This window comes from Dufourea novaeangliae, unplaced genomic scaffold (genome assembly GCF_001272555.1).
Source record: "Dufourea novaeangliae isolate 0120121106 unplaced genomic scaffold, ASM127255v1 scaffold80, whole genome shotgun sequence".
Classification (NCBI taxonomy): Eukaryota; Metazoa; Arthropoda; class Insecta; order Hymenoptera; family Halictidae; genus Dufourea; species Dufourea novaeangliae.
The window spans coordinates 760,674-773,716 of record NW_015373962.1 but is presented as its reverse complement, the minus strand read 5'-3'; the positions used below and the strand labels follow the sequence as shown (position 1 = coordinate 773,716).

Here is a 13,043-nt window from a genome sequence, read left to right as displayed (position 1 = left end):
AAATCTTATATAAGCATAATAGACAATGTCTACTTTCATATATATAATTTAAATGTTGTACACTGTGTACAAAATCTAGTATATTTTTTCGCTTCAAAAAATATCTTAAAAAGCTGTAAAATATAACTCATGGCTTCTTATTCAATTACAAAGTGTATTTGAATACATGTGTATGAATACATTTTCGGTTGCAAAACAAAATTTCTGACATTTTGAATTTTGAAACGCTTAATGCTATTTGAAGAAGAGCAAAGTACATGTTTGTACAAACTTTTGTATAAGAAACCGAATTTCGTGAAAACCAATATAGACCTCCGAAATATGATTTGAAAAATAATTTACAAGTAAAAATTAATGTTATTTATGAAAATACTGCAAAAGTGATATGTTACGATTAAGCAGAAAGAATGATGAAGCGTCAAAATTGTTAAAATATAAGTCGCATAATCTATAGAATATAAATTTTTACTTTTAAATTTCGCAGCTATTAAAGAAAAACGTTAACGTTACCTCTTTAAAAAAAATGCTAACATGTACTTTCATGCATACTGTGTACCAGCGTAGTGATAAGATTACCCAAAAGCAAAACTTATATAATTGTAATATATTTACCTTCTGTAAGATAATCATTCTGTCATTTAAATAAAATACCATATTTCATCAGATTGAGATTAAAAATAATATGAAAGAAATACATCATCATAAAACATCTCCAATCTACATAAAGGAAGTAAATATGTTATTACATAATGTTTTGTATCAATATAGAAGCCCACAAAGACTATTCTATATTAAGATCTCGTTCTCAGGTATAAAAATAAATATAGCAATATTATGATACATTGCTACAGTAATGAGAAGATGCAATTTATGTGTACTGATTTTAAACAGAATCTGATAAATTGTACCTTATATTCTTTCGAATTGTTACTATTTAAATATAAAAAAATGCAACGAAATTACTGATGTACAAAGCTGCACAATGTGTTACTTTCTTGCAGATCGATATATTCTGTCAATATTGTGCTTTTCAGCTTCTGTAAATCCTAAAATGCTTTCGATAGCATTAAGATGACCCTGATGATTTTCTTTGTCGGTTAGGAAATAATAGATAGCCGATTTTAGGAACTGCAAGGTGATCTCTGGATCAAGGTTACCCTGCTGACTTCTGGCTTCTATAATACGTCGATACATTACCTGTTTAAAAAATTCACATTTGTTAGTAATATATATATATATGACACATAACATACCTTTGCCTTATGTGCTGCATTTTCAATTACATACATGCCATGGCAGTGAACTTTTATGAAAATTAGATTCAGATAGAATACAACAGAAATTATGTAATCTAATAAATATAATGCATTAATAAATTTAAATGGAAAGCAGATTGTATAAATTCACTTTGAATAAAAATTTATGTATATTAATATGAAACTGTTTGTTCTTCTTTTTATGATTCAATGCCATAATAATGTCTGTTGGGTATTGGTGCAAGCATAATGCTTAAGCACGTGCAAACTTACACGACTAAAGGATAATAAGAGGCTGTTTCTTTCAAGTGCACAGGATAGTCTCCCCAAATTTAATGGTAACGCATATAAACCAACTACAATTGTGCTTGGTAATCAGCATGCAATCGCTGCGACGAAGCATTCAGTAATAAATTCACCCATTTGTGAAAACATCTTTATAACGAAACTCATAAATGGTAGCACGTAGATCCAATTCCTGCCACTATAGTCACCGCACATATTATTTACGAAATATTGCAAGTTGTAGTTTATGGTGATGTCTAAAACGTAAATCTTATTCAATAGTGATATTAATCGAATCAATTATTAATAATTAATACTTCATAATTGCATTGTTTAAATAAAAAAATTTTATTTTAAATTATGTCAATTGAATGATAAAACTATTTTTGTATTAGTGCGATATCACTGTAAGATAAATAATCAGAAAAATCATTTCACTCGTTTATGCAATGATTTTTTTAAGTAATTTTTCTGACAGTCTTTAAGACTGGTTAACAAACTGTATTAACATTTACTAACTAATATTAATGCAAATTCCATTTTTTTTAAACAGAGCGAATGCTTATGTTCATACAAGCCATTTATCAATCTATTTACACGCTTAGTTGTTATGTATGTTCATGCTTGAAAGACAGGCTATACATACACTATACAATGGATGACTTCACTAATATTTAACTGATAACTGAATTGTTATTGTATATAGAAATTAAAATAATCATTTATAATGAATTGTTACATTATAGTCATAATTACAAAAACATAAAAATAATAAAACTGCAGATCACATCAGCACTGCTATTGTAATAAAATATGGCTATAAATTATAAACATTTGCACAGTAGCAAAAGGATCATTTAAAGAATAAATCTTAAAAAATCAGGTAACTATATCTTTTTACCCTAATCAAGAGTGTAGAAAATACAAAGATACCACACACTAAACGATATTCCTGAGATAATATAAAGATACACACATTGTTTTGCAAACAAAATCTGTAAAGGGCAGAAATAGAAAACGAGGGCAAAGAAAAGGAGCATAAAGATTGCTGGTGCATCCTGTATGTGAAACAAATACAACGCAGATGCTTAATTAACAGTGGATATGAATTGCATCGCGTGGCAGTTTAGCAGAAATACAGACCTTACGTGTGCCAAGGACCCAGAGAGAAACAGCCTCCTGAGCACTTAATAAAATTTGGCTACGATCGGCTGAAATGTGAGGTTCAGGCGAGTAGCTTGTGTCCTGGAGTGTGAGCGGCGACCAAAAAAAGTGGCACATCATTAGTACAAGAGAAACGAACTACGGAGATGCTCAGAAAGTGATGCACAACAGAAACTCCCAAACTGTATTGTTTACACTTATATGCATTTACGTTATAACATATTATTATTTTCGCTTCCCCTTGTCAACTACATAGATTCACATCTGAATTTTCATTTTTAAGAACGATTTCGAAACTCGTTTAACAAATCAGTTAAAGAAATGAAGTACTGCTTACAAAATATTAATAAAAGAAGCTCACATTGCTATGATATTTCATTTTTAAATGTTGGTGTATTAAAAAAGCATAAAAGGTTTTAAAAAAATCAATTAAAGTTTAGTTATGGTGTTAAAGAAAAATATAAACAACTCATTTGCTTTGCTACATGAAATGAAGGTAATGTTAATGACGGCCACTGATGGAATATGGAAAGGGATCGTTAAAAAGAAAGCAATGTGACAAATAACATTTGCAGACAAGATATAAAATATCCTATTTCCTGTGTATTGGAATAAATTTTTTGAATCAAAGAAGAAAATTACTTTTAATATCACGAAATAGTAATTATGGCTAATAATTTTGTAAATATTATATCCATTGTAATAAATTTTACTATACTGTGTTAAAAATGTAATTCATGCTATTGGATGTAGCTATAAATATAAAGCTTCAGTTGTATGATTTCAGGCATAACAATCGTATAGTTCCATTTTTAATGTGCAACACGTGTAATATTACCATTGTAATACTGACAGCGTAAAAATAATAAACCGATTCAAGTGGTAATATTTACCTTGACATTTTCTAGTTCCGCTCGAGTAACTGTTAGTTGTTGAAGTAACTCTGCAATTGAAACCTTTGGTGGTATTTGATGCGCATGTTCAAGTATCTATATTGGTGAACAAACAAACAAAAAAAACAATTATTTTCAGTTCTAGTTATAAATATGATTATAAAAATTACAATATTGCAAAATTGTGCACCATAAAATAATTCGCTACTCCAAACCAAATCAATATCAGTTTCTAAAAATATCAGAAATTTATATCATCTTTAAAATATTCATCACTGTTCTCCAACATCTGACACTACTTTTATTAAACAAAAAGTCAAGAAAACATTATTATTTTTCAGGAAACAATGACATGAGGAACATTTTAGAAGTATATACAAAGCATTATATGGGGTGAGCTAATCAAAATTACCACCTAAAGTAACTCCCCAGTCAGCCAAACCTCTGCAAAGCCAAATTTTGTCCAATGCTTGTTATAATGTTACGTACTTAACATGACTACAAGTTTGATGCAAGAATCAACAACTTGCACGGAGATTGGCAGCAGATTATGTTGCAAGACTTGCGCTAATTTTCTGCCAATTTGTTTTATCACTTTGTCAGCAGGCTTAGCCTGCAAAACCCAAGTCAAATGGTGGAAATTTGCGTGAAACTTGCATACAATTGATTATCAAGGTCTTGGGGGGGGGGGGGTCAGGTGAATAGAGTTCAATTTTTTAGAGATCAAGGTAACCTTGAGATTTTTAAACGACATCATGTATTTTTTGTAGTACTCCGTTGTAGTCGCTAAAAAGACGAATGCAACGACCTATAACTTCAAATTTTTTTCGTAGCGCTATCGCGGATACAGTCAAGCGTCAAAAACCGCGTTGCGAATATCAAAATACGTGGTAACTTAGGTCGATCTTAGGGCAGATACAGAGCTGACTGGATACAGTAGTCCATGTCTGCAGCAAGTAAATCCTGAAATATTTATTGTTGAGTCGTTATTTTCCTTTTGAAGTTCCAATTTTCTTGCTGGTTTATAAATTTTAAAAAACGTTATAACCAATAATATGTTAATCGTAAGCAGAATTAAAGTTATGACTCCGACAGAGGAAAATGTTGAAATTTTAAAATGTTGAAGTGAAGTTTCATGAGTTGCTAATCTGTTTGCTTGCTGTTCCAGTTCCTTTAGTGATAATGCAGTTGGAAGATCATCCCAATTTGTAGTATTAAACATTTTTTGGCAAAGTTTACAGACAACGAGTTATTTCAGGTAGTAATTTTTATTAACTTATCCTGTATGTATAGGTAATGTGGGAAGTCTACGAACTATGAAACCAATTTGTACAGCACTGAGAACTGCATTATGCATACTAATCTCAAAAGGTTTTCAAAAAATACATTTTACCTGATCTGCCTGTTCTATACGCGCTGCTTCTTGTCCTTTGGCATACATTTTCAGGTACATATGTTTATTCCTCTCCTCCTGCTCACTTAACAAAGTCTTCTGCTCGGCAAGTTCCGCTTTCACAGCCTCTAATTCTGTTTCTAATTCACGAGCCCTAGCTTCCGCGGCGTCAACGTTTGGTCTCATCTCGCAATAACGTGTATTCACTTCAGCCAACTGATTCAGTAAACTTTCCACCTGTAATTGAACAAATATTCAATCAACCGGTCTACATAAATGTTAAGTTATGCAACGAATAAGGCGATCACGTTAAGTCTTCATTCTCGTGTCGTATCATCGTATCCAGTGATACGAAAAAAAATTCCAGATAATTATTATTAAAACCGCAAATACTACTTTAATTTCGAAAATTCATTTTACAACTTTTAACGTTACGATTATTAGACGAATGTTTTATACAAATTAGAACAGTTTTTGACATACGGTCCGTTATACTGAATCGTGTATTATGAATTTTGAAAATGTAAGTTCAAATTTGTTGTTAGCAGCAAAGTTCTCGGAAACAATTTTTTATATTATCGGGCTGGCATAAAAGTCTACAGCGAAGCGTATTTTCAACAATCCCAGACTTGAACGTAGTAATTTATTTCTGATTGCTAATGTGGACGTACTTTGTCATTGTGCTTTTGTTTCAGTTCTTGAAGTTCGTCCACGTGTCTACGGTGCATCTCCTCGATCCTAGCCTCATAGAGGTTCACCAGCTTCCGTCGCTCCTCGTCTCTTTCGGGGGTGGTCGATCTGGCGTACGTTCCAGGAGCAGCAGCAGCATCATCAGCATCATCTTCGGCAATTTTATTGGGCGTTCGGGTAACATTACTGGCCTCTGGTTGCGCTTCCGGTAGATATACCGAATCCTTCGAGTGGATCGATCCATCCTCGAAGTGGCCGGAGTCCGCCAAAGAAGAAGGCAGGTCCGGTTGGACACGTTTCTCTGGGGTTTCCGGGCTCGGAATCTTCGGTGGCGCCCCCTCATCCGGTAGATCCTTGGTCGGCGATTCCGGCGAGAAAGGATTATTCTCCCGTACGGTAAGAGCATCGCTGCTGTCCGTTCTCTCGTCGGGACTGTTCAGAGAAGCTTTGTACAATCTCAGTTCCACCACCTCCTTCGTTAACCGAAAGATCTCCTGATCCTTCTCCTCGATCTCCTTCCGCGCCTCCTTCAATAAAGCCTGGAAAAACAAAGTACCGTGAGAACGAGAGACATGATTTATTTATTTCTTTGTTTTCGAACGTAAAGTGCAACTTGGAGAAGGGTCTTAAATTTTTCTGTTTAGTATAAAAGGAGGAACTGGGAAACATTTCCACTCAACGGTTTATTAATATTCTTTACAGTAGGTTAGACTTTGATTCATATATGGGTCATTCCACGGGAAACTGGACACTTTTTGCAGTAACATTTCGGATTTTGTTGATACTTGGATATGTTGTAGTCTTTAGTGATATATGAACGTATCTCAACAGAGTTTTTAAAATTTTTTAAAATGTTGATTCTATCGTTGTCTGCAATATAGTGTCTACCTTTTTTAAATCAACCAAAACTGCTGAACTAACAAACTGATCAAAATGGGCTTTGTGGGTGCACATAGTGCAGACATAAGAGTACCTAATAAAAATTATTTAAGTTACAAAGAAAATATTTTTTAAGCATTTATTTTGCAATTGTTTTAAAGAAATGCAATTTTATAATACTAGGGCCTAATTGAAAGATTTGAAGAAAACGAGGATATAGTTCTATTTCTCCTCTTCATGGACTTTGAAAAAATATGGTCATTTTAAAATTGGCCATATGAGAAAATTAATTGAAGTTAACGCTGCGTCAGTTGGATGGTTCCAGTGATCGGAATTGAGAAATTCAGTGACATTTTGCCAAAAAATCAACTTTCCCATATTAATATCTGATCAATGTGTATTGGTTCTTAAATGTCCACTGACTTCGAAGATGAAAAAGCTAAAGAAATGTAATACATATTTTAAATGATATAAGCACTTAAACTTGGATATTTTAAAATTAAAATTTGTCATACAAAAAAACTGTTTTCATTTTCAAGGTTTCCTGAGGACCTCGTTAAATAGTTTGCTTCCATTTTTTTTTCTCACTGAAGAGCATTCTTTTGAGATAAGAAATCATGCCCTGCATTAATAATTACTATGTATAATAGCTTTGAAAAGAAATACTGAATGGAATGTAGAAAATTCTCAAACTGTTTTCCAATTGATAAGGTATATCTCTTAAGTCCCAAAGAATCCCGCATTGCAACAAATTGAAATGTTTTCCACATATCTTCCTCTACAAAATCATGCAGGAATCATTTCCCTTTTCATCCCGCTTTTCAGATTATTACTGTTTAAACACCATATTCCAAACAGTTGTGGTATCAACAATGGTTGAAATCTTCAAAAATCCTTCAGAGTACGTTTATATATCACTAAAGATTATAACATATCCATGTGTGAACAAAATCCGAAGTGTTACTCCGAAAAGTGTCCGATTTCGCGTGGAATGACCCGTATTTGTTGCTTGTTTAATAGGTACAATAGTAAGCTCAATGTGAATTTATTAAATTTTAAAACACATTTATGATACTTGGACTTTCACATTGATATTATCATTTCGATTTGCGTTAATAATACTACGGATAAAGGATTCATGGTCGCAAGAGTCACATATGGCGCCTAACTCCTTTCTTTACTATCACGATTGTTACCGGTATTTTATACGCAACGATGTAAATTTTTGCATTTTGCGATCGTAAATCAATGTCACTTGAATATCATTAATTTCTACACATTTTTGTAAATACGGTAACGATAAGATAATGATAGAGTATAGATACCTACGGAATATTTGTGTAATGGTCGATAAATAATAGATAACAAGTAATTTATTTATATTTCTTCCAAAACCAATGAACTATTTCTTTTTTTCATTTCAGTTTTCATAAATGAATTAATTCTTCATGTGAATAATTATATACGAACATTTTGAATAGCGCTCAACTCTGTATTGTATCCTACGACTCGCATCAAATTTTGGTAACCCTCTATTAGTCGCGGTATATCTCTCAGATATGAGTGACATCCTATGTATACCTAGAGGTTTATTTTTTCATGTAAATAGACCTCTGCACAGGGTTTGTCGCAGGTCAGATAGTACAATCGGGTAGGCGGTTATTTAACACGCAGAAATGCATTGAAAATTTGCAATAAAATTTTCTCCTACTATGTTTTTTCCCAAGATAATCGAATTTGAAAATCTATTGAATTTCCTCTGTAAGTGAATAAGATTTGGCTAACGCGTCTGTTTATCACATTCCGTTTCTACTTATTGCCACCACGAATACACAACATACTTAATTTACAAGTGGCTTTTGTCGAAAACGAAGACTCGTATGAAAAAACTGTATTCTTCTTTTTTGCCTTATTTTTTCTTATAGAATCACCTCTTGCCCGGTTGAACTATCCGACCTGAGACACTCTGTATAACTACTGTGATTATGTGTATGTATGGATTTGCAGACTAATTTTCGAAAGTCCGGAAATATTGTTTTCTTTACTTATAAACAGAAATGTTCCTAAGAACCGACTGCGATGAAGGAAAAATAAGTGTTGTATTGTAACGAATGAAATAATGAAAAAATATTAATTTGTATTTAACTCTCAGAATTCAAATTTAAAATTATGTAGGTATCTTTTAGATACATCGCGAAGATGTTTTGTATTAACACTAGAACTACCAAGCAAATCAAAATGACTTGTCAGTACATTCTTATAACGATGAATAGAAATGTTATATCAATACATTTTTTCAGATCTTTTGCAACTTTTATTACTATATGAATGTGAAGAAATTCCGATCGAAATAGATACGCGTTTATCGTTGACAGTTCTGGTGTTAATATACCTTAAGGTAAGGCCTTGATAGAAAAAATGTAGAAAAATAAAAGACTTAATATACAGTATTCTGCTACTCAACTGTGGTCATCACATATTATACTGTGCAGCATCTGTGTATCCTGTCTGCCTTTTCCTCTTACTCTATTGTTAGAAACCTGTACCGTTCATTACAATTTGAGGGTAATTCGTACCGTTCAGTATTTTTACATCCTATCTAACTACTACTATTATTCTGTAATCTATACTGCCTTTATCACACAAGTAATTGATTCATTTAAAAGCCTTTATATTCGGTTTTTCAAGAAAAATACAATAGTCCTCGTCAAGATATAGCGTGGTCGTAAATTAACAGTATACACAAGGTTGTGTGCAGCTTGCAACTGTAGGATTCCATGCAATAAAACAGAAGCATCTGTCGACTAACTATTGTTGTTCCTTTACTACCAGGGTAACAGTAAATTCTATTTAATATCTGGAATGTTTCAGAGCACTTTAACTTTTTGTACGCTGTTGTCAACAATAAAATCGTAATAAATACTAATATGGGGGTTTCCATTGAGCCTCTTCTACACGGAGTTGAGCAAAATTTTAATTAAATAATACACAATGAAAAGCAGCAGTATCTAAAGCTGCGTCTACACTGTATAGCATAACACATGATATAGCAAAGTTATAAAACGTGATAGAAAAACAGAAAGACAAATTTATATATAATAATATAATGTTACATAACATGTTTCGTGTTATACAGGAAGTTATATGTTATCCATCAAACGTGACACCATTATTAATAATGAGATGCGAAATGTTATACAAACTTTTTATAGACTTGTCCAAAAGATATAATCTTGTAACAAGTTATAAAAATATGTTCTATAGCAAGGCATACAACATTTTGTTATGTAACACAGGTTTGCTACATATATGTATAGTGTAGACGCAGCTGAAGTGTCATTCTTACCTTTAAATAATTAGTAAAATTAAATAATTGTTTTTCAAGTGTCTACTCATTCAAGAAGCATGATTATTTTATTATAAAAATTGCGGTTTCTATGTTCAGACGATTAAAAATGGTGAAGTACTTTTTTTTTAAATCTTTTCTTCGTTATGCAAAACTTTTTATCTAGACAATAAATTTTCCCATTTCTGCTTTTATACCGCGAAAGGATGCCGCTTTCTCTAGAAGACTCCGCCATCTAGCAGCGACTTAAAAGGAAGGAAAATGGCATTGATGTCTTGTCTTGCGACTCTTACCTGAAACTTCCTGACTTGTCTAGCTGCTCTCTGAGTCGGCGTGAGGTACTGTTCATTGTCACCGTTATGATTTGAACAATGAACAACGTATTTTCGTGATCTGCCCGACCATGTGGTGCCGTTAAAGGCGAATGTAGCATGGTCACAGGCGCTCGCTGTACTGCAGGCACTTCCGTAACTTCTTACGCTTTCCGCATCGCTGTCGTCGGCGATTCCTATGCTCGATCCTCCGGAGGCCGCGAGCCCAGGCCGCGGCCTAGCCGGGGTCAATGAAAGGCTCTAAAAAATAAAAGAAGAAAAAGTCGAACGTCAGTCCATGAATTCTTGATCTTCTATCGTGACTACGGCTATTAAAGTGTTGCACAACACAGTCTAAACGCTTCACGTGCTTATTTGAAGGCTTGAATTCTTGAAATTGTTAACAATTGAGTGCCGTATCGGTTATCGGTGACTAACTAACACAGCATTGTCCCTCCCAAATCGTTTTGCATTTTCTTCAAAACATTTCTTATGAAGTTTTCCAACATTTATAAACCACTATTGCATCGCTTTGGTATACATGCGCAAGGACTTCAAAATCATTTCTCGCGGTGCTTATGTACCTATGTGTCAAAACTGGGATCAAAAAGCATGTACCTCACTGATAAGTGTGTGTATGTGTGTCGATACAACGACGAAAAATCTTCTTTTAAAGATAAGTTATAATCGTTTAAACGTCGCAGTTTGGAAGCAATTTTTATTACGCAACACCCAATATATCGCCGTGTCAACTTTTAAACGACGCTACACAATTATCAACGTAAGAATGTGTACTAAATTAAATTTTATGATACACAATGCAATGTAACGTAGTGTTATATAAAATGTATAACAAATTAAAAGTTAACATAAATTTCGCCAATTACACTGTCGTGATCTCAGTAATAGTAGAACAAGAAGTTTTAAAGCCGTCATTTTGATGTGTTTGATAACTATGTTTTAGTATTAAATCGTGAATACAAAGACAAGGTTGGTAAGTAGATTGTGGATCTTATGCATGAATGGAAATCTGCAAAAGTTTAATGCAGAACGAAATAAAAATATTTATTTATAATTGAACCTGCCTGGGACCCCAGTCTATTCTTCTAGTCGCAGTTCTTGTTTCATTTTGGTGCAATATCTGCGCTCAATAAAGCTTTTATCGTACCTATAACTTGAGAAATGTAATAATTGTTAAAATGGATATGATTCTTTGATTTTGATTTTTTATTTGATAGCAATGAATGTTTGGAATTTGCGTGTATATTCGCAGACTAGCAAGAAAACGAATGAGTAGGAAGCAAAATCATTTGGAATAGGGTTGACAGAGCGCGAATGTCAAAGGAGAACACTACATTCCTGTTATTATAAATTTTTTTATTAATTAATTTAATATTCTAAGCAAATAAGTGACAGTGCTATGACAAATTCACTAGTATTTAAGTTAAATTTAACCATCGTTATTTAACTTTGTTACACTACTGGGTATTCCAATAAATTCATGTAGATGGCTATAGTTACAATAGTATCAATGCACCATTACTGTCAGTTATCGACCAAACAATTACAAACTTTTAGACGATGTTATTTTTCAGTTTTCAAAATGCATTATACACGGTGTTCTCAAAATTGTAGTACCGGTGATTCTAGAAAAACAAATTCGATTACCTCGAAAACGCAGCCTTAAATGAAAAGAATATTATTCTTTTCTTCGACTTATTTTTGTATGTAGAATCACCACCCGTCCGGTTGTTCCACGATTTTAGGGACACCCCGTATAGCGTTCGTCGAGTAATTTCAGTAATTATCGAACCGTATTCAGTAATGTTCGAGCAATTACTTCGATTTCTACTTAGTCAATTGCCTCGCAGGATATCGCACCGTGTTAATTTATTTATAGAACAAAAAGGATCTACACTCGGACAATAGATCTATAGGTAAGTCGAAACACATGGAATGAATCACACATTTTTTCACGAATATTAATTACTTAACAGACTCGAATACAAGTTTAAATACATAGAACGTTTCTTAACCGCCATCTTGGATAAGAAATAGTATATTTAACAAATATTATATGGGTTTTTAATTAGAAATGTTGTTGTTCGAAGAAACTCTAATTCAGGGATGCACAAACGGCGGTCCTCCGTTGATTTGCTAGCGGCCCACCACACCATGTGTTATTTTAACTTTTAACAAATCACACGATAGGTGATTTTTACAAATTGCAACATGCGTACATCAAAGTAGCTGGTAACGATCAGTTGATTAGTCAACTTTACAGCCACATTTTATCTTTTCAATGCAAGTTAAATCTATTTTAAACCCAATTAACGTCAAAGAATTACGTCAATTTCCATAATTACAAGAAAATGTCAAAAATGTTCAATGTCAACTTAAAGAGTGTATATGTTGAAAAGATTGATAATTTGATATCAGCCTTCAAGGATCGTTTTTCTGATTTTCGAAAAGTAAAACCGTTGCTAGATTTATTTCGCAACCCTCTTGCCATTTTGCCTGAAAATGCATCTGAGTCAATACAGCTTGAACTCATCGACATGCAAAACGATAAGAACCTGCGAAATGAATTTAATGAAGACAATTTATTAAACTTCTACTCACATTTCCGAAAATTTTTCCTGTGTTGTGTTTTGTATATTGACACTCACTATAAATGTATAAAATCCGCAGTCTACTAATAAACTAGCTATTACCGTAGAAAGGATAAGTGTTCCGACAGAAGAGTTGCAAGAATGATGAAAACAGAGACAACGAGTTGTTCGCGGTGAAATCGCGATACCATAATCGAATCGAAGATTAACCTCC

At 33.1% G+C, this 13,043-nt stretch overlaps 1 protein-coding gene across 1 annotated transcript in view; it reads right to left on the bottom strand.

Moving 5' to 3' along the window:
- Positions 1-987: 987 nt before the first annotated feature.
- The window catches only part of LOC107186658, a 39,061-nt gene continuing 27,005 nt past the window's right edge, over positions 988-13,043 (bottom strand). Inside the window, exons 3-8 of the mRNA XM_015574581.1 lie at positions 10,200-10,478; positions 5,663-6,220; positions 4,992-5,228; positions 3,599-3,694; positions 2,685-2,786; positions 988-1,197 (exon numbers count right to left, since the gene is read on the bottom strand). Coding sequence (XP_015430067.1) covers positions 988-1,197; positions 2,685-2,786; positions 3,599-3,694; positions 4,992-5,228; positions 5,663-6,220; positions 10,200-10,478 — 1,482 coding nt within the window. The remainder of the gene's footprint in view (positions 1,198-2,684; positions 2,787-3,598; positions 3,695-4,991; positions 5,229-5,662; positions 6,221-10,199; positions 10,479-13,043) is intronic.